General features: G+C 47.3%; 1 protein-coding gene across 2 annotated transcripts in view; it reads right to left on the bottom strand.

Moving 5' to 3' along the window:
- Positions 1-22,286, bottom strand: part of acer2 (alkaline ceramidase 2) — a 107,346-nt gene that overhangs the window by 29,836 nt on the left and 55,224 nt on the right. Inside the window, exon 4 of one of the 2 annotated variants that reach the window (XM_085983937.1) lies at positions 10,939-11,076. The exons of the other annotated variant lie outside the window; for it this stretch is intronic. Within the exon in view, the coding sequence (XP_085840063.1) occupies positions 10,939-11,076 (138 nt within the window). The remainder of the gene's footprint in view (positions 1-10,938; positions 11,077-22,286) is intronic. 2 annotated transcript variants of the gene reach the window in all.

Genomic DNA, 22,286 nt, shown 5'->3' with positions numbered 1-22,286 from the left:
TCCAGGCATCTGAAGCTTCGTTGGCTGGCCTCCTCAACGGCGTCATTAGCCACATCCTCAGGGGATAGCCCTTGTCTCCAAGTAGCTATCGGTTAAGTTGGTCTGGCGGACTGAATAGCGGAGGCACACTAGACTAGCGCAGTATGAAGGAGTCATGGCAACTGCCAGGGTACATGGCACAAACATGCAAAATCTCCTTCTTGTGGTCACACATCAGCTGAACGTTCAGGGAGTGGAAACCCTTGCGGTTGACAAAAATACCTGGATTGCGATGGGGTGCCCTAAGGGCCACATGTGTGCAGTCAACGAAGCCTTGCACCCTTGGAAAGCCTGCCAGATGAGCTAATCCAACCGCTCGCGCCGTGACACTGGCTCGATCCTTTCTGAAATGGATGTGATTGTGCGTGAGGGCAAAGAGAGCATCGGTTACCTGCGTGATGCAAGTGTGTGCGGCCGCCTGGGAGATGCCGCTGATGTCTGCTGCTGATCCCTGGAATGAGCCTGAGGCAAAAAAGTTGAGTGCGGTGGTGACTTTGATGGCCACTGGTAATGCTTGTCCACCTGGTCCTCTGGGCAGCAGGTCTTGCTGTAGCATTGCGCAGATGTCAGTCACTACCTCTCACGAAAGTCGGAGCCGCCTTTGGCACTGCTACTCAGACATGTTGAGGTAGCTGACCCTGCGTCTGTAGACCCTGTTTGGGGGGTATCTCCTGCGCCGACAGGCTTCCAGGCGCTGGCCTGTGCAGCTTCAGGTGGGTGAGCAGCAGCCTGGCGCTCCTGCTGTTGCTGGTGCTGCTGTTTTTCCTGGTTCTGCTGCTGCCACGGCTGGTGCTCAAGCTCCTCTAATGCCCAGATGGGAAGGAAATAAATAGCTCCCATGCTTCAGGTGTATGCCTCCGTTGAGGAAGCGCTGAGTGAAGGTGGCGAGAGGGGTTTCCCAGGAGGTCACACTGGAGATGGGTGTGAGACTCCAACCTTCCACAGATGTGGTTAAGCCTTCTAAAGGTTTCCCACAAACCTGAGGCCACTAAGTCCTGCCACCTACAAATCATGCCTGATCAAATCTCCTCTTTAATGGTTGACCTGCAGTTGATAGTCAGCAATCCAATAGTGTTCCTGCCAGGTTTCACATTCGTGTTTCCCACCAGGCGTGTTTCATGTGGGAAAAGGGTTAAATTCGCAAGGGCCTTTCAAAATAGGATTATAGAGGTCACTTAGTGGTTGTTAAGGGCTTTAACGACCAGTCCCGCCTGTTGGATGCGGGACGGAGTCGGGACCATCAGACACGACTGAGTTAAAATTGCTCGGAGTCGGGAACCAGGCGGGGGGGGGTCCCGCCCGCCAGTTTTTGCGATTTTAACCCCCCGCACGCCTCCAAGCCCGACTCCACGGCTCAATGAAAATCGAAGCCATTGTCTTTTACACATTAAGAATTAGTTTCTATGTCTAACATCCGATAACACACTAAGCTGATTCTGTGCAGGACATCCTGAGACTTATTATTGTGGCTGAGGGAAGTGACCTTTCCATTCCTGCAGCTTCCTCTCGAAGAGGTCATTCCAATGCCAGCTAAACCTCCTACAAAACTTTACTGATTACAAAAATGACTGGTTGGGCATAAAAATAGAGCATGTAGGTTCAAACTTAATAAATTTGATCCACGCTCCCTCTCCTATTCTCACCAGTATCTGAATGACATTCCTGTGAAAACTACTGCCATGTACAATTGGGAAGCAGTGTATGAGATTAGAGTCTTTAGAAGGGATTACACAACTGCTTCTTGCTTTGACAGAAAGCTACTTTAATTAAAGGCAGGGTTAACTAAGTGTGATGAAGTGGCTATGCACATGCCAAAGCAAAGTACAAAGCTTTTGTAGAGCTACAGATAAACAAGACGTCCCCATAACTTTAAATAAAAAGCATTTAATCCTGGAGCTCTAAAGTCATTGGTTAAAAACTTGTTAAAGTTAATCTAAGGTCACATTTTTGGGAACCATATTGGAATAATTGCATTCAATGTTCCCCATAATTTTTTTTCAGTGCGTGACTCCTTTAAGGGGTGCGTGACCCCTCACAGTTTCGCGCATGCACAAAATTTAACATTGGTGAAGCCGGTCCCGGGCTGCATGGGACCGGCAGACAACCGCGCAGCTTAGAGGAAACGTTGCTTGCATTTATATAGTGCCTTTAACGCAAGAAAATATCACAAGGCACTTCACAGAAGCGTAATCAGACAAAAAGTGACACCGATCCAAAGATTTTCCCACATGATCCACCATCCACAGCTGGAATATGGACTCCCTCCATCAATGTTTCTCTACATTTGGCTACTAGGAATTGTGCAACACTGGTCCAGGATAATTAGCGCCCTTCCCTGTGCTCCTCATGTGGCAGCATGATAGAAACTGGGGCTCCCCAAATTCTATCACCATGTGATTGAGCACATATGCGGCAGCACAATGCTACCTACTTGTAAAGCAATGAATCTGGAAAGTCCCTTCTAGCTTTACTTTCCTGCTTGTTGCTGAAAATAAATTACAAGATATTCGATAGTGACTACTACAACTTATTACACCTCGTCTAAAACTCAGCCCAATCATCGCTCAGCATCTTGCAATTGCTTCCCTAACAAAAGTGGGGGAAATGGCTGCAAGATGTTGACATGCCATCTGGTAATCATTTTACTTGTGATATTTTAAGCAAAGTTAATTGAGTAGCAGTAAGCCACCACAGGAAATCTAGATGTGGAGTAACAAGGAAAATTATTTTTAATGTCAAAAGTAAAAAGTAAATTTGCACAGGATTTCCAATCTCTTGACATTGTGAGAGGTGCTATATAAATGCAAGTTCTTTCTTTTCAATAGTGTCTGTACAATTGGTCAAAATCAAAATACATGCACACATTCATGCAAAGTTATACATGTATTCATCATCAGGGTTTTTTTTATTACATTTATTGCTATTTACAAAGTGCATGTGTTTGCTAGAGTTGAATCACATTGGATTTTCTTTATGCACCACTTTGTAGAGACATATTATATGTATATATACAATGAATTCTTCAGACCCTTCTGCATACTTAGACATTACACAATGAAGGGCAACCTGGCTGTCAGTTGGCAAAAGGCTGTAATCATGCAAGTAATACAATGCAAATGAAGGCCATTTTTATGTTAGCCTGGTGGGGAAGTATTATATGGATTATTGGCGTTCTGGGCTTTTGAGGTTTGGCACAGGTTGCATTTGCTATTCAGATAACTTGGCGCTCTGCCAGCTCCAAGGAAAGCCCATATACTTATCTGCTCAGAACACTTACCGTCTGGAGAGGGAGAGGAAGAGGGAAAGAGATGTATCTTGTTGCTAAAAATAAGGTGAAACTTTATGAGAATTCAAATGATAACTAGATAAACAGAGTGCATATTATTGAAATCTAGGCCCCGATATTAATACAATGATAGGTTGCAAAAGCGGGGGGCGGGCACGTGGATTATGAGCATGAAACCCAGAAGTAAAATTAGTGTGTTGGAGTCTTTGATTTTGACTTGATTGAATCATTAAATTTTTCCTTCTCGGTTTTGCATCTCCAAGCTGCGCCGCGAGCGTGATGCGCACCTGCATGACGCGATCTCAATTGCACTATTTAAAGGGCCAATGCAGAAAGGTAATGTGGAGGAGCAAGGAGATGTTTAGGATGGATTCACAAAGAGCAAGGGCAGCATCCAGATTTAATGATGCTTCCCTGGAATTATTGCTGGGTGTAGTAGTCCAGAGCAGGAGGGACATACTTCTCCCCAACAATGGGAGGAGGAAACCTGCGGCTCTCACCAAGAAGGTGTGGTTGGAGGTGGCTGTGGAGGTGAGCAGCAGGACCATTGTTCCCCAGTCTTGGATACAGAGCAGGAAGCGATTTAATGACCTAACTGGTCAGGAAAAATGAGTACATTTTCTGAGTCACCTACATCCTGTGGTGTACCACTCCACCCCCTCTCACTCTGTCTTGCCATCACATCATTCCTCACACCCACTTAAGATTCAGCACTACCCAGCCTTCACTTTCTATGCACTTCCTCACCTCCCCATGTATCTATCCACCGCTGCCACGCACCCCAATCCTTATGCAATGTAATGCATCTGTCTCATAGTCACCCTTACCGAATGCATTGCATCCATCAGTGGAATACCTGACCTTCACTCACTCAAAGGTCTGTTATTTTGCCCCTTGTAGGAGAAGAGAATGCAAAACACAAAGGAGAGGGACAGGACTGGAGGTTGGCTGCCACAACTAGTCCAGCTAATAGATGTAGAGGAAGACGCCCTGATGATAAGTGGCACATCTGCACCGCTCTCAATCGGGGATGGAGAGACAGGGAACTCGCAGATCGCTGGTGACAGAATTATAATTATCTCTGCGTAAATACTCGCACTTCAGTGGGTCCATTTAGACAGTTAGGCCGCGATTTCCCCTACCTCGGCAGGTCCGGTGTGGCCAAGATCAATGGCAGGTCCCGACCTCGCTGCTGTCTCCAGCCCGCTTTTCAAAATGATTTTATGTTGATTGGGCTTGTTAAGCCCACCCAGCGCATTTGCCAGCCAACTGAAGGAAGTGGATCTGATGACGTCACTTGACGTGTCATCAGCCGGTTTCCTTAGAGGGACCATGCGCAAATTTATTTTGACAGTTGTGCTGTCAGTGTTCTACAGCATTGAGGTGCTGCAAACACTGACAAGCACTGCACAGAGGTGCACGTCTGCACCCAGGCTCTCCCATGACTCCCTCCATATGCTTATGGAGGGAGTCACAGCACGCGGGGAGGTTCTCTTCCCTTCCAATGGGCGGAAGAGACCTCCCCAGGAGATCAACACAGCCTGGTTGCACATTGCACAGGAGGACACAAGCAGGGATGTGGTCAGGAGGACCTGGCTGCAGTGGTGCAAATCTTTCAATGATCTCAGTAGATCACAAAATGTTACTGCAAAGCCACACTCAACCTCATCTTGCTGTGACACTCATCACATCCCCATCACTCTGCCTTCCCTACCCTACTCCTGTACATCCTTACTCACACCAACTTACCTTGCACCTCCACCCATCCCTCTCTATCCACATTATCACTTCCCCATCTCACTAGCCACCCCTCACACTCACCCTCATCCTAGTTCAATCATAACAACACGCAAGGGTAGGCACTTGTGTGTTTTGGTCAATGTTCATGTGAAGTTTCTGTTAATGTGCTGTCAAACATTGAAATCTTTATTTTCAACACTTTGCGTTCTTGGACAGAATTTGTGTGCACCTTTGGAAGCGGCTTAGTGAGTTGCAGTGAATGGTGAGACATAACGGCACCCCTCGCAATGGTGATGAGTGTGAAAGGAATGGCTTGGGCATTGTAGGGATGTATTATGGTGTTGATGTGGGATGGTGCCAACCTGGCGCATCATGTGGCAGCCAGGGTGTACATCATCAAGTGAAGTAAATATGGCTATGGTGAGGCCATCCCTGGCGCCCCGGGTAGCTATGTGGTCAGGTGCTGATGCCCTGTGTCCTGTGCAGCATCAGTTGATTGCGGAGAAGGTTAGTGCTGTTGTTGGTGCTGCTGGTGTGCCTGGTGCTGCTGCTGTTGGGGCTGATTGTGGTGGGATTCTGAGGACCAAGGTGAAATAGTTTCAAGGGCAGCAATGCTGATGTAATAGATGGTAGGTGAAGTTGAGATGACAGAAGCGATCTGTCAGTGGTGAGAGAGGTTGTTTCATATGAGGTGACACTGGATAGAGAGTTTACTCCAAACACTTGCAACCTGCATAAAGCTCAATCTGTCTTCCACATGCAGTAAGCATCAGCTTCTGAGCTTGAAAAGTGTGAGATGGGAGCTTTTGTAGCACATTTGCAGCTGTCAAGTAAAGAAATCATTTCATGTTGACACAACTCCTGACCTCCTTACCTGATGTAATCCCCGAGCAGAACCTCATAAAATGTTAAGGTGAGCTCAAAATTCTCTTTAACAGGCTGTTAACAAGGTCTTAATGACCTAAATTGCCTCCCCTGCCGCTTGGTGTCAGGTCTGTTCAGCACTGACCCAACATCTGGGAAACTAGTATGGTGGCGGGTTGACAGCGGGTTCCCGACCCGCTGTCAGAAATTTTTTTTTCCCACCCAGCCCACCACCAAACTCGCCCGCTGACCCCCCGAAAATTCCCCTCTTAGTTGGGTTTTCACATGGTGATTCATAATTCACAAGAGAGCATGAGCATACACTGGTGGCACGTACAGTTGCGGAGGCTTCGAGTCGGGGGGGGAGGGGCACAATCCTCTCCAAGCACTGCTCAGCTGGACACAGATGCTGAACCTCAGGGGCCATCACTGAGAAGGAGAATGATAGTGGTACATCAGCAACTTTGCGAGGTACTGACAGACATGCCTCGCACACTCTCCACACTGCGGAAAGGATGGAGGGGTCCAACTCAAACAGTAGTGGATTGGTGGTGCAGATAATTGCGAGATTGTCTGCCATGGAAAGAGTGGCCGCCTCCATGGAGCTTCAAGCCCGGCTCTCAGATGAGTCCATGCAGGCCATGACCACGGCCATGCAGACTTTGGTTGCCAACATGTCTGCCACGTTAAACAGGATGACAGATACCTTATCAGTGGTCTTACAACATGTCACTGATCCTCACCAAGCTGGTCTGCAGTAAAGTGGTAGGAGTGGTAGGAGCGATTTGGTGCTGGCCCAGGAGAGGGATGATGGCAAAAGGGGACATGGAAGTGGGAATTCCACTCAAAGCCCTGGAAAACCCGTGCTTGAGGCGTTAAATTCAAATGCCTGTTTAATTCAATTGAAAATCCCCTCATTACCATGTGCTAATGATGTTAACGGCTGTGGTAATGACCGACACATCTTTCCAAATGATCTCACCGACTCCGGTGAGATGGTAACTTGCACACAGCCAAATACGCTGCTGTTAAACCTGGAAATGGGCATGTTGGAGCCAGGTTGCACTTCAATTTTTACTTCCCATCCAACCCCAACCCACCTGTTCTTGGGGGTTAAAATTCTATCCCTAGTCTTCTAAATCCTGAAAAAACAGACATTAACTACATATTCCAAAATTGCTCCACAATATGATTGTTTTCAGTAGCAGGGTGTTCTAAAATAATAATGTACCACACCCACATAGTCCTAACATGAGAAACAGATAAGCAGATCCTGGGAAAAGAGGCAAGCATTGCTAGTTCAACCTTTTCCTCTAACTACACTTGTTTTGTACACAGTGTGCCAAGAAAAATGAAGTGAAACCACTGGGATATCTCTTTGTATGCAAGTACTACATAACATATCAATGCTTTGAATCACAAGGTTGCTAAAAGTCTTCTAAAAGCCTGTGAGGAAACATGTCTCAAACTCTGGCAAGGGACTTCATTTTGCAGTACCCATACTAAATTGGCATCAAATTCTGCCCATATAACAGAGATGCATCAAGTACACTGCCCATACAATATAGGTGTGTAGAAAAGTCTTTTATTCTCCACACTGTAAAGGCAGGAATATCTTTTTATGCCACGTGACCAACCTTCTGTAAGATATGAATATGAACATGCAGCATGATTTTTGTACATCATGTCAATAAATTATATTAACTGGTAGATGTCTGTTAACCTTGAAATATTATTGTGCTCCACAAATAAACAGATTTTGCTATGCAAGGACAAAGTAAATGACGTAAGAAAACTACTAGGCACTTGGTCTAAGCGTTAAACAAAGATTTAATCAACTATTTTACAACATGGCGGTCTAGTTGTGTCCTTCACTAGTTCCTGTTAAGAATGTCCTGCGCAAGCTGGGCCCGTGCCCGAGTATTTATACTCTCCCTGGACAGCGCCACCCATAGGCCACTCAGTATTATTTCATAAGTCTTTCTTTCATGAATGACTGATTCATGTCAGTAAATATTGTGGGTAATTTTGACTTTGTGCAATAGTCAGTGGAAATAAGAATTGGGTGAGGTGTAAAACGGGCTGCCAATTCGCTATCACCTGTTTTACACTAGCGCATAAAGTCAAAATTGCTGCATTGTGTGATTAAAAATACAATAAAACTACGGGATACCAATTTTTATTAGTAGGCACACCACATATAATTATCCCTGCGTCACATACAATCTCCTGGTTGAAGGGGTTGAAGTAGAAGCTGTCTTCTAGAAATCCATTGCTATACCTCCCCTACACCACTTGGCACACACTCCTCAACTGCTAGCCTTACCCTCATTCACTCTAACCTCTTGCAAGACAAATTATCGCACAATGCCTGCCACAACCAGGGCACCGCAGGGTGGGTGCCCAACCATAAGTACCTCACCTCCTTCAAGGAGAAGGCCATGGAGTTTGTGGGGAAGCTCGCTGCTCTTGTTGTGGGAGATGCCGAAGTTGGCGGCATATTTCTGACACTAGGTTACCGACTGAGCACCTACGCTGTTTACCTGGCATTTTTGGATTCTACCCTTCTTTCTTGTAGATCTACAACAGTAACAGGTGGCACAGGAGAAGGAAGATGATGGTGAAGAGGATGGTGTAATATAAATCCAACCAAATTTCAGAAATGTCCAGTGACTGAATCATTTTAGTGTTAGGAGAAAGCCAGAGCTCCCTCCTAGTCTGTCTTAATATTAAAGATGAAGTGGCCAGGAAGCAGAACTCTGTGGATGTTTATAACTACGGGGGTGAAATTGATCTTGGGCGGTAGCGCAAAATGGGCAATGGTGATTCGGCAGCCCGTTTGACTTCAATGGAAAAGAAAGTGTTGTGGCATGTAAAAAGGCTACCGATTCACTAGCGCCCAAAACCAATTTCCTCATTGTTCACTGGTTTCCCCTAGATGACACAGCTGAGACTAAGGGGGGAATTTTAACCCCTAAAAAATGGGCGGGTTTGTGTCGGGTGGGAGGTTAAAATGTTAAAAATCTGAATACCGACCCCAACCCACCTACTTCAGTCAGGGGGCTGGCAACCAACCCGCTCTCAGGAGGCAGGTTTTCAATTTAAATATTATAATAAGGCTGCGTGACTCATGTTTAACCTCGGGAAACCCGGTGGCTAAAGGGAGGCAAGGACTGCTGGATCCAGGAGGGAAATGCCAGCTTGGATCCAGCTTATCAGCTTCACCATCCCCCGCGACAGGACACCTCCCTACCCTTCCGAACAACTCCCCACCCCCCCCGATCTCCCCCACGAGGCCTCCGATCCCCCCACGAGGCCTCCAATCTCCCCCCTGTAGAAGCCTCACCTCTGAGTCAGAGGGTTGAGGCAGAGACTTGAGCACAAAAATTTAGGCTGACACTCCAGTGCAGTACTGAGGGAGTGCTGCACTGTCGGAGGTGCCGTCTTTTGGATGAGATGTAAAACCAAGTACCCGTCTGCCCTCTCAGGTGGATGTGAAATATCCTATGGCACGATTTCGAAGAAGAGCAGGGGAGTTATCCCTGTTGCCCTGGCCAATATTTACCCCTCAATCAACGTCACTGAAACAGATTATCTGGTCATTATCAGATTGCTGTTTGTGGAAGCTTGCTGTGCGCAAATTGGCTGCTGCGTTTCCTACATTACGACAGTGACTACACTTCAAAAAGTACTTCATTGGCTGTAAAGCGCTTTGAGACGTCCGGTGGTCGTGAAAGACACTATATAAATGCAAGTCTTTCTTTTTCACCCGATCCCCCCCATGCCAGCCTCTGATCTCTCCAACCTCTGCTCTCTCCAGCTTCTGATCCCTCCCTCTGTCCTCTCCGCTCCCTGGCTGCGGCCTGGTGCCGAAGACCTACCCGCCCAACAACCAGCCAGCCTGCCTCTCAATGTGGCTGGCTGCGGCCAGGAAACAGAGAGAAAAAATGTTAATCAGGTCCTGCCATTAAATTCGGCAGGGCCTGAGGGAAACTTTTGGGTTTATCAACCTCAATCCAGCACCCCCACTCCCTCCTGCCTCCGAATAAAAATCCAGCCCTAAGAATTCAACTATGTGACTATTTATGAAATAAGAAAAGGCCATTCTGCCCATCAAGGCTCCTCATTCTAGTAGATTACCTCTTCCATTATGGCAAGCAATTGTATTCCTAAATAATCCTAATGTTTTTGCCCCTATTTCCTTGCTTGCTAGCTTATTCAAAATATTTCTCATTCTGTGGCTACAGAAGCAGTTCCTGATATCTGTTCTAATTTTTTTATTTTTACAGATTTCCATTTATATTCTCAGGTCCTACTTTCTTGTTGGTATTTTAATATATCAATGCACTCAACCGTGAGATTAGGTACATGGGACACAAATGGGCTTTAATTAGATATCAACTTACTGTTTTCAGCCCTGATCATATGCAACAAAGCTTAAGTTTACATCAGGCATGAGAATAAAAGTTGGATATGGAAAGTTGACTTTTCAGAACATAAACATTGTTGTTGGGAATTTTCTGGTGGATTCTCCCAATCGACCACCATAACTTCAGCTGAAACCCCGGAAACAGCACATAAACAAGGTTTCTGCCAAAATTATGGCGGCTGACCATTCAAGGAAATTCCCGGCATGTATTCTCAAGTAGCTCCTGATCCACAAGTTCTGATAAATCTCACTGAAAATTTGGAAGTTGTGAGATTGTGCAATCGCACGTTTAATAATCAAGGGCACATGACTGCCTGGTTAGTCTTTTCTCAGTGAATCTATCAACGGGAACATGTAGAATCTCATTTGCTTCCACAGTGATTGAGGCCACATATATGATTATGGAATTGATGTCACTGGTGGGAAAATAAAATTTCTCTCCTGCAAATGTAGGTTAGATACAAGGATAAGAACTTACGAACATATGAACCATTTCAATAAACTAATGTCAAAGTAAAAGGGTATCACTTACTGTGAAGAGGGCAGTTATATTTGGATGTGGCTGTTTGTAATGACTTACCTTTTTAATTCAGCAATAAGCAGACCTGTACAGGGGACTCCCAGTGTCATCAATGAAATGTTATTGATTGCTGGCTTCACAAATGCAAGACACGTGGCGACACCAGATAAAATGCCAACAGCTGCCTTAAATCGGCTCCTAGGACAAGAACCAGATATTATAAATGGGCTTTTCTCCACTTGAGAGTAAATTCAATCTAGACACAACTATCTCCCTCTCGCCATTACCCTGTTTACTCTTTGCCACTGGATTCTTGATAACATGACTAGTTTTGTTATTACGTTCTGACTGCCCGACCACAAATATTTGCCAGTGTCATAAGGCCACCTTGTTTAACTTTGCACTGTAGCCCTCAGCATTATTCAGATATTATTGGCCCACAGATATAAAAGAGAGGCCTCAGAAGTAGGTTTATGAACAGCTTATGAGGAGTGAGAATAGATTTATTCAAATATTATAAATAATTATACAGAAATCCTTATGTAAGGTTAAAGAACACCATTTCCAAATATGTGAAATGTGGTATGACGTAAACTGAAAGCAAATGTAGTTCTGGGAACATCTGAGCCAAATCATGTGTTCAGAGACTTTGATACAAATATACACATGGAACATACCTTTTGTCCAGTTTCTAGAACTGGAAAATACACAGAGGAACTGGATAAAAATATAAATCCCTTTAGGCACCAACACTATGACCTAGAAATTGGATAAGGCCCGAAAATGGGCGGGGGCATTGCCCAGCGCTATTTGCCTCCGCCCGTTCAAAGTGGTGCAGGCAGCACCAAAATTCGTGCTGCCTGCTCATTTACACGATTGCAGCGCTGATCTCAGCGTTAAACGCGCTGCTGATTGGTTTAACACTCAACAGCGGAGCCAATATCGGGTGCAGTCTACAGGCCAATAAAGTTTGGCCGAGGCGCTCTCCACTACTTAAGGGGGAGGTGCTTTGTAGCAGAAACACCTCATTGTCAGGTGAAAGGAAGCCATGGCTCAACAGCCAAGAGAAAGGGTGAAATGATTTTCTGATGCAGCACTGGAGGCCTTGGTCCTCTGGGGGTCCAACGACGCTGGGACATCCTATATGGGGGCAGGAGACCTTCAAGGTTGACCACAAGAAGGAACTGGGAGGAGATCACTCAATCTGTCACTGTGATGAATGTTGTCCCCAGGACCTGGATCCAGTTCCGCAAAAAGTTTAATGACCTCACATGGCTGGTCAAGGTGAGTGAAGGCTTCAGTAAATGCCATATCCCACCATCTGCACCAGATGTCTCACACACTGCTCAATGCAACACATCCCCATCACTCATCTACCAACAATCTCTACCTATCGCCACTCATAACCACAATCATAGCTTCACTTCACCCTCACACACTTACCGCTCCTGCAACACTCACACCCACATCTCGCACCTTGCACACACTGCCAGCTATTCAACCATGGCAGGCACATCACCCAAACACATTGCACCACGCTCACTGACACACTTCCCTTTCTCTTGCAGGCCAAGGTGGCTCACAACTGGAAAGAGCGCCAGCAGACAGGAGGCAGCCAAGCAAGACTTGAGAACCTCACAGGGCTGGAGGAAGCAGTGCTGGACATCATTGGAGGGGCTGTGGCCGAGTCCGTGACGAGTAGAGAAGTGGAAAGCATTACTGATGATGATGGTATGCTCATACCTAATCCTTCTTCTCACATCCCACTTCCTCCTCATCCCACAATCTCTTCTCACTTACAAGCTGCTGATGGTGTATGCATGAATACCTGGCTTTCCCCCACTCCCCTCACCACAACCCGACTCTTGTGCCTTTCTGCTTTCAGATACGCAAGAACGGCAACCTGAAGTTCTGGAGGAGAGCGATGGAGGAGAAGAAGTCACATCAACACCGCATCTGACACTCGCAGACACCAGCTCAGAAAATGGCACTGCACATAATTTAGAGAGTAGTATAGAGGCAGGATCTACATGTGGGGAGTCACTGGGCACAAGTGGGCTGCAGCCAGGCCAGGGGGAAAGGGTAGCTCGGGTGCCAGCTTCCCGGAGGGCGAGTTCGCGCAAGAGTTGTGCCTCACAGGACTCAGACGACCACGATGGGGAGGCCTTCAGGAGAAGGGTGATGGACATGCACGGAAATGCTAGGTGTAATGGCAGGCCTGCCAAAGAGCCTCTTGTCAGTGTCAAGGAGCATGGAGGAGTCCGGCTCCAACATTGCAAGGGGTTTTGCGCAGAGCTTGGAGCCCATGATTTCCAGAATGGAAATGATGGGGCAATTCCCTGAGAGAACTTGTGTACTCAAAGATGATGCTGGGTGTGATGGGTGATTTTGCAGTTTCCATTGCAGCACGGGTGGAAGTGACCCAACGTCTCAGTGCTGGAGTGGAAGCACAGACTGCTCTCCTGCAGTCTCAGCTTGATGCCACGCAAGCTCAGACTGCTGCAATCGTGGCTGGGTTTATGAGTGTCGAAAAGGGCTTGCAGGGTGTCGCAGCAGTCCAGCAATCTGCTCCAACAGATGGCTGAGGTGCCACCCCAGGGGCATGGCAGTGGCTCCATGGAGCAAGAACCTGCTGTCCTCTCTGAGGATGACAGCATTCCTACTCCCACCACGGCCACTCTGCCAGTGCCCTTGCTGCTGCCTGCCATCCAGCCAGCCGCCCATGCGGAGGTGGTGCAGTCAACAGCCGGGCCCTCTAGGTCCAGAGCTGCTCGAGATGGTCCTGCAAGACCATCTGTAGTCTCCCACACTGAAAGTCCATGAGCCATGCTGCAGCCACTGGGGCAGCACTTTGTAGGAACACTAGAGTAGGAAAAGGCACATGAAAGACAGACACTAAGGGCTGGATTTTCATTCAGAAGTCGGGAAGGAGGCAGGACTACAACTTTCGGGTTGTAATCCCGCCTCCATCGAGATGCGGCCAATCCACGCGATTTTCACTTGATTGACCTTGTTGAGCCCGCCCAGCGGGTTCAGCAGGCCAATTAAGGGCCACCCGGCAACAGGTGATGTCACAGACTGAAATTTCATCTGTCAAGACGTGTTGACAGATGAAATATCAGTGTTTCACAGCTGTTTGAAGCTGTCAAACACTGACAGTCTTACTTCTAACCTGAGTCCTTCTACGCAGACTCAGTTAGAAATCTCACCGGCACTGAAAGCTGCAGGCTGTCACTTTCTGTGCCGGCTGAATGATGGACTCCCGAAGCCTAGAGGAAGGAAGGCTGTAAAGGTAAGTACAGATAATTTAAACTTCTTTACACACTTTAGACACACCAAACACACTTACCTTTGCACTCATGCACCCATCACTCACCTGAACACCGACATCTCGACCCCTCCAAGTCCTTCAACCCGACGGCCCGACTCCTCTAACCTGGCGTGGTTTGGAGCTGTCGGGAATCCCACACGACAACCTTCAAAATAGGGATTAGGCTAAAAACTGCCTGTTAACTATCTGTTAACAGGCAGTTAATTGGCACTAATCCCTTCCCGCCTCGGGTCGGCGGGTCCCAGTGCGGGGCGGGTACCCTCCTCCTTTGAAACTTACATGGAGGTGGGTTTTGGGCGGGATGGTGTCGGGACCCCCGAATTCGGCATTTTAGCCCCCTGCACGCCAAAAAGCCCGCCTCACGGCACACTGAAAATCAACCCCTAAGAGAATGCATAAGGGTGATTAGTTGACTTTGTTCTTTTGATTTGAATTTGATAAATTTATAGATTGTGTGTTTCGTGATGGCTCTCATTTCAGCTTTGTGCCCAGGGAAAGCTGTGATGTTCTGTGACTGAGGGATGGTACGATGGGGAAGTGGTGAGCAATGGGGATCTGGGGTTTCATTCACTGGAACAGGAGTCTGATGAAGCACTCATGGACAGCCGTCCTGAATGGGGATGTTCTGCCTGCCTCCTCCCTTCCTCCTCCTCCTCCTCCTCCTCCTGAGGTGGTCCCAGAACCCATGGTAGCAAGGGTTGCGCGTTGATGATGGCCATGTTGTGGAGCCTGCAGCAGACCACCACAAAATGGGACACTGCTCAGGCAAGTACTGGGGGGCTCCTCCCGAGCACTCAAGCCAACTGAACCGTTGCTTGAGCATCCTGATGGTCTGCTCGATGATATTCCTTGTGGCAGTATGGCTGTCATTATATGAGTCCTGGCCATGAGTGGTGGGGTTGCAGAGGCGAGTCATCAGCCAGGTGCAGAGAGGAAAGCTCTTGTCTCCGAGCTGCCACCCTCTGGTTTGACGGGGTGGCTGGAAGATTGCTGGCACACCAGACTGACGCAGGATGAAGGCATCATGACTGTTGCCAGGATAACGGGCATTCACCATCATGATGTGCTGGGCGTGGTTGCACACCAACTGTACCTTCAGTGAGTGGTAGCCTTTATGGTTACGGAAAATCTCAGAATTGGTATACGGTGCCAGCAAAGCCACGTGTGTGCAGTCGATGGCGCCCTGCACCATGGGGAAGCCGCTTTCCTGGCAAAGCCACATACGCGCTCCTCCTGCTTCTCTCTGTTCAAAGAGAAGACAATTAAGTCCCTTCTCCTGGATTAGAGAGTCTCTGTGACTTCCCGGATGCAGCAATGGACGGCAAAATGGAAGATGTTAGCTATGTTGCCTGTTCCAGACTGGAAGGAGCCGGTGGCGAAAAAATTGAGGGCCACAGTGACTTAGAACATAAGAACATAAGAAATAGGAGCAGGAGTAGGCCAATCGGCCCCTCAAGCCTGCTCCGCCATTCAATAAGATCATGGCTGATCTGATCCTAACCGCCAATCTCTATCACAGAACTATCTCCTGAAACTAACAGAATTAGACACACGAAATAGGAGCAGGATCAGGCTACACGGCCCCTGGGCCCGCTCCGCTACCCACAGGGCCATGACCGATCCGAACCTAGACTCATGTCCAAATTCCTGCCCGCTCCCCGTAACCCTTAATTCCCTTTACTTCTAGGAAACTGTCTATTTCTGTTTTAAATTTATGTAATGATGTAGCTTCTACAGCTTTTTGGGGCAGCATATTCCATGGACCTACCACCACCTTGAGTGAAGTAGTTCCTCCTCATCTCAGTTTTGAAAGAGCAGCCCCTTATTCTAAGACTATGCCCCCTAGTTCTAGTTTCACCCATCATCGGGAACATCCTCCCCGCATCCACCCGATCCAACCCCTTCACAATCTTATATGTTTCAATAAGATCGCCTCTCATTCTTCTGAACTCCAATGAGTAGAGTCCCAATCTACTCAACCTCTCCTCATATGTCCATCCCCTCATCCCCGGGATTAACCGAGTGAACCTTCTTTGTACTGACCCGAGAGCAAGTATGTCTTTTCTTAAGTATGGACACCAGAACTGTATGCAGTATTCCAGGTGCGGTCTCACCAATACCTTGTACAACTGAAGCAATACCTCCCTATTTTTATATTCTATCCCCCTAGCAATGAAAGCCAACATTCCATTGGCCTTCTTAATCACTTGCTGCACCTGCATACTAACCTTTTGAGTTTCGTGCACCAGGACCCCCAGATCCCTTTGTACTTCAGTACTTTCCAGTTTCTTGCCATTAAGATAATAACTTGCTCTACGATTTTTCCTGCCAAAAGTGCATAACCTCACACTTTCCAGTATTGTATTCCATCTGCCAAATCTCTGCCCACTTACTTAGCCTGTCTGTGTCCCCTTGCAGGTTTTTTATGTCCTCCTCACTCACTACTTTCCCTCCCATCTTAGTATCATAGATACATAGAAGATAGGAGCAGGAGTAGGCCATTCGGCCCTTCGTGCCTGCTCCGCCATTTAATGAGATCATGGCTGATCCTTTAATTCAGTATCCCGTCCCCGCCTTCTCTCCGTAACCCTTAACCCCTTTTGCCCGTAGAAATATATCTAATTCCCTCTTAAATATATTTAATGAGCTGGCATACACTGCCCTCTGTGGCAATGAGTTCCACAGGTTCACCACTCTCTGAGTGAAGAAATTCCCCCTCATCTCTGTCCTAAATGGTTTAGCCCTTATCCTTAAATTATGTCCTCTAGTTCTGTTCTCACCCGCCAAGGGAAACATTCCTTCTGCATCCAGTCTGTCTAGACCTGTCAGAATTTTATACACTTCTATGAGGTCCCCTCTCAATCTTCTAAACTCCAGTGTGTACATCCCTAAACTACATAGTCTCTCCTCATAGGTCATTCCCGCCATTCCTGGTATCAGCCTGGTGAATCGCCGCTGCACCCCCTCCATGGCAAGAACATCCTTCCTCAGATGAGGCGACCAAAACTGTACACAGTACTCGAGGTGTGGTCTCACCAGTGCCCTGTACAGCTGCAGCAAGGTATCCCTGTTCCTGTATTCTAACCCTTTTGCTATGAAGGCCAGCATACCGTTTGCCTTCTTGACCGCCTGTTGCACCTGCATGCTCGCCTTCAGTGACTGGTGTACAAGAACACCCAGGTCTCTCTGTACTTCCCCCTCTCCCAATCTATTGCCATTTAAATAATAATTTGCCCTCCCGTTCCTGCACCCAAGGTGGATAACTTCGCACTTGTCCACATTATAGTGCATCTGCCATTTATCCGCCCAATCGCCCAGTCTGTCCAAATCGCTCTGGAGCTTCCTGGTCTCTTCCTCTGAGCCCACCCCCCCTCCTAGTTTAGTGTCGTCTGCAAATTTGGAAATGCTGCATCCGACTCCCTGATCCAGGTCATTAATGTAAATTGTGAACAGCTGGGGGCCCAGGACAGATCCCTGTGGTACCCCACTTGTTACTGCCTGCCATTCAGAAAATGAGCCGTTTATTCCAACTCTCTGTTTTCTATCTGACAGCCAGTTCCCTATCCACGCCAAAACTTTCCCCTTTATCCCATGAGCCTCAATTTTCCATGCTAATCTTTTATGTGGGACCTTATCGAAGGCCTTTTGGAAGTCCAGGTACACCACATCTACTGGCTCTCCCCCATCTATTCTACCAGTTACTCCCTCAAAAAATTCCAATAGATTAGTCAAGCACGATTTACCCTTTGTAAATCCATGTTGACTCTGTCCTATCCTGTCCCCATTTGCTAAGTGCTCCGCTATTTCATCCTTAATGATGGACTCCAGCATTTTGCCCACAACTGATGTAAGGCTTACAGGTCTGTAATTACCTGCTTTTTCCCTACCCCCCTTTTTGAATAGTGGGGTAACGTTAGCTACCCTCCAATCCATCGGCACTGTTCCCGAGTCTAATGAATTCTGAAAAATCATCCTTAGTGCATCCGCTATCTCTAGGGCCACCTCCTTCAGTACCCTAGGATGCATGTTATCAGGCCCTGGGGATTTGTCCACCTTCAATCCCTTTAGCTTCCTTAACACCATATCCTTAGAGATATTGATTTGCGTCAGTTCCTCCTTTGCCAATGTCCCTATTTTTCCCGATATCCCAGGGAGGTTTTTTGTGTCTTCCTTCGTAAAGACTGACCCAAAGTATGCATTTAGTTGATCTGCCATTTCCTTATTTCCCATTATATATTCCCCCGTATCTGACTGCAATGGACCAACTTTGGTTTTCACCAGTCTTTTCCTTTTGATATACTTATAAAAGCTTTTGGAGTTAGTTTTTATATTTTCCGCCAGCTTGTTTTCGTAAGCTATTTTGCCCCTCTTGATTATGCCCTTTGCCCTCCTTTGCTCTATCTTAAACTGTTCCCAATCTTCCGCTCTGGCGCTTTTTTTGGCTATTTTATACGCCCTATCTTTGGATTTTATGCTGTCTCTAATTTCCCCTGTTATCCACGGTTGAGTCACCTTTTTAGATTTCCTTTTATGCCAGATTGGTATAAACAATTTTTGCAATTTTGTCATTCTATCTTTAAATGTTTGCCATTGTTTATCTACCTCCAGTCCTCCCAGGAACGTTGTCCAATCAGACCTACTCAGTTCCCGTCTCATGGCATCATAATTCCCCTTGTTTAAATTCAGGACCTTAGTCTCTGAGTCAATTTCTTCGCTCTCCATTTCGAGTGAGAAATCGATCATGTTATGATCGCTCTGACCCAAGGGTCCCCGTACAACAAGATTACTGATTAGTCCCTTCTCATTGCACAGTACCCAGTCCAATATAGCCTGTTCCCGAGTTGGTTCCTCGACATATTGATCCAGATAACCATCCCTCAAACACTCAAGGAATTCCTCCTCCTCATTATTTTTACTGATTAGGCTAGTCCAATCTATATGTAAGTTAAAGTCACCTATGATGACAGCTGTGCTCTTATTGCACGCTTCTCTAATTTCCCTCGTGATGCCCTCCCTAACCTCTATTTTACTATTTGGAGGCCTATATACCACTCCTATTAATGTTTTTCGCCCCTCGCTATTTCTTAGCTCCACCCATATAGATTCTGTATTAACTGAGTTAATATCCTTCCTTTCAATTGCATTTATCCCCTCTTTTACTAGCAATGCTACCCCTCCTCCCTTTCTTTTTTGTCGATCCTTCCTAAATACTGAATACCCCTGTATGTTAAGCTCCCAGCCCTGCTCACCCTGCAACCATGTTTCCGTAATCCCAATTAGATCATAATTATTAACCTCTATTTCCACAGCTAATTCATCTACCTTGTTCCTGATGCTTCTCGCATTAAGGTATAAAACCCTCAGGCTTTTTTTATGCTCACAATTTTTATGAATTAGTTTGGCCCCTCCTCCAAATCGTTAATATAGATTGTAAAGAGTTGGGGACCCAGCACTGACCCCTGCAGAACACCACTAGTTACTGATTGCCAGTCTGAGAATGAACCATTTATCCCAACTCTCTGCCTTCTGTTAGATAGCCAATCCTCTATCCATGCCAGAATATTACCCCCAATCCCGTGATTTTTTATCTTAAGCAATAATCTTTTGTGTGGCACCTTGTCAAATGCCTTTTGGAAGTCTAAATACACTACGTCCACTGGTTCCCCTTTATCCACCCTATATGTTACTTCCTCAAAGAACTCCAGCAAATTTGTCAAACATGACTTCCCCTTCATAAAACCATGCTGACTTTGTCCTATTAAATTATGATTATCCAAATGTCCTGTTACTGTCTCCTTAATAATGGACTCCAAAATTTTACCTACCACAGATGTTAGGCTAACCGGTCGCGGCCCCCCCCCCCCCGGGTCGCGCCCCCCCCCTCCCCCGGGTCACGGCCCCCCCCCTGAGGTGAAGACCGCCGATTGCGCGCGCAGCAGGAGCTGAGACGCGGCGTCTCTCTCTGACTCGGCCGGTGGGCCCGGTTGCCAGGGTAACCGTGACGCTGACCAAGCCCCGCCCCCCGGCCGAGCCAGAGAGAGAGACGCCGCGTCTCAGCTGCTCCTGCTGCGCGCGCGGCCCCCCCCCCCCGAGGGTCGCGGCCCCTCCCGAGGGTCACGGCCCCCCCCCCCCGAGGGTCGCGGCCCCCCCCCCCCCCCGAGGTGAAGACCGCCGATTGCGGCTGTGCGAGACGGCCGGCGGGCCCGGTTGCCAGGGTAACGCTGGACGCTCAGCAAGCCCCGCCCCCCGGCCGAGCCAGAGAGAGACGCCGCGTCTCAGCTCCTGCTGCGCGTAGCGGCGCTGGGCTGAGGCTCGGCCCTCCAGCCTTCGAGTGGGGCCGGGAGGTGCCTAGCTCGAGCGTGGGTGCAGAGGACACGCCGAGGCTTCTAGGCCTACCTGGAAAAACGGGGAAAGGTAGGAAAATTAATGAGATTAGATAAGTTAATTACTTTCTAAATCATTTTTTTTTAAAACAATATGTGTTTTAAAAGCAACGTTTTTTTTTAAGACGCAGGAAGCGGGAAAAAGAAAGGAAAAGTTTGGAATCAAGATGGTGGCGACTCACCTCAGTTCAGAAGGATAAGGCCCGGCCACACACGCACCGATTGGCCCGGCGGCACACGCCAGCAACCCGGCGTACGATTGGTCGAGCTCGAGGTCACTCTGTCGCTAATGAGCGGATAATGAGATGCTAATGAGCGGAATGTTAAGGTTTTTGGGATACCGCGGGCGCGATTTTAGCCCGGCCGAAACGTAAATACGCTTAAAACCGTCTCGGAAGCGTAAGCTTTCTTTGGAGGTAACGCGCGCGTAGGTACGCCCTGTAACTTTCGAGCGCATACCCGACAGACGCACATGCGATGACAGACAGAATGACAGACAGAAGTACCGATTTATATATATAGATAAAAACTCTTACTATCTGTTTTTATATTTTTTGCTAATTTACTTTCATAATCTATCCTCCCTTTCTTAATCAATCTTTTTGTTATTTTTTGCTGTCTTTTAAAGTTTTCCCAATCCTCTATCCTCCCACTAGATTTGGCTACCTTATATGCCCTTGTTTTTAGTCGAATACTATCCTTAATTTCTTTACTTAGCCACGGATGGCTGTCTTTTCTTTTACACCCTTTTCTTTTCAGTGGAATATATATTTTTTGGAAGCTGTAAAATAACTCCTTAAATGTACACCACTGATCATGTATCGTCTTACCCTTTAATCTATTTTCCCAATCCACTCTACTCAATTCCGCTCTCATACCTTCATAGTCTCCTTTATTCAAGCTTAGCACGCTTGTTTGAGATCCAACCTGCTCACCCTCTAATTGAATATGGAATTCAACCATGTTATGGTCACTCATTCCAAGGGGATCCTTTACTAGGACATTTTTAATTAATCCTGTCTCGTTACTCTGGGCTGCAGGTCTGGTTGCAGGATGTGGCAGAGTTCGGTGGCCACCTCCTTGCTGAAGCAGAGCCTCCAAATACACTGCTCCTGGCTTAAGTCTAGGTAGGAGAAGTGCTCTCGGAAGACCCTAGATGGGTAAGGCCTCCTGCTGAGAGATCACCTTCCCCTCCTCCTCCTCCCTCTGCGAGCATTTTGTCCTCTTCTTCGCTGCCTCCATTCCATCTCCCTGTCATACTCGAGCGCGAGGGGGACTGCAAGTAGAGCCCCAAATGACTGGGAGCAAGTGGTGTGAACAGAACCCTTTAAATGAGAAGCAAGGCGTTCTCCACTTGCAGCAACACTCCCTGTCACCTTAGCAACTTTAGGCAACTCTAGAAAGCTCCAAACAGTTGCACACACGTAGACAGAGCCAGTAGAACTGGAAAAGCAAGTCAGCTGTAAGTTGTTGCTAATCCCTTTAAAAAGCACTGCTCTGGGGTCTTTCCTGCTGTTGAACGCTTAGTCAGCTGGTTGTGATTAGGAGAGGGCATTAAATGGAGTGGCGACGTCCAAAATGGCAGATCGTGCGTCAAATCAGTGTTGCACACTCATTGACATCATGAACTGCCTCATCGAAATATGTGGAGCGTGCGCTGACAACAGCAGCACTGCTGGCCTCCCCGAAGTGGG

This window comes from Somniosus microcephalus, chromosome 1, assembly GCF_052327205.1.
Source record: "Somniosus microcephalus isolate GS21.2 chromosome 1, FLI_Smic_1.0, whole genome shotgun sequence".
In the NCBI taxonomy this organism is placed as follows: domain Eukaryota; kingdom Metazoa; phylum Chordata; class Chondrichthyes; order Squaliformes; family Somniosidae; genus Somniosus; species Somniosus microcephalus.
Note: the sequence above shows the minus strand (reverse complement) of the source record. Positions and strands in the feature narration are given on the sequence as shown.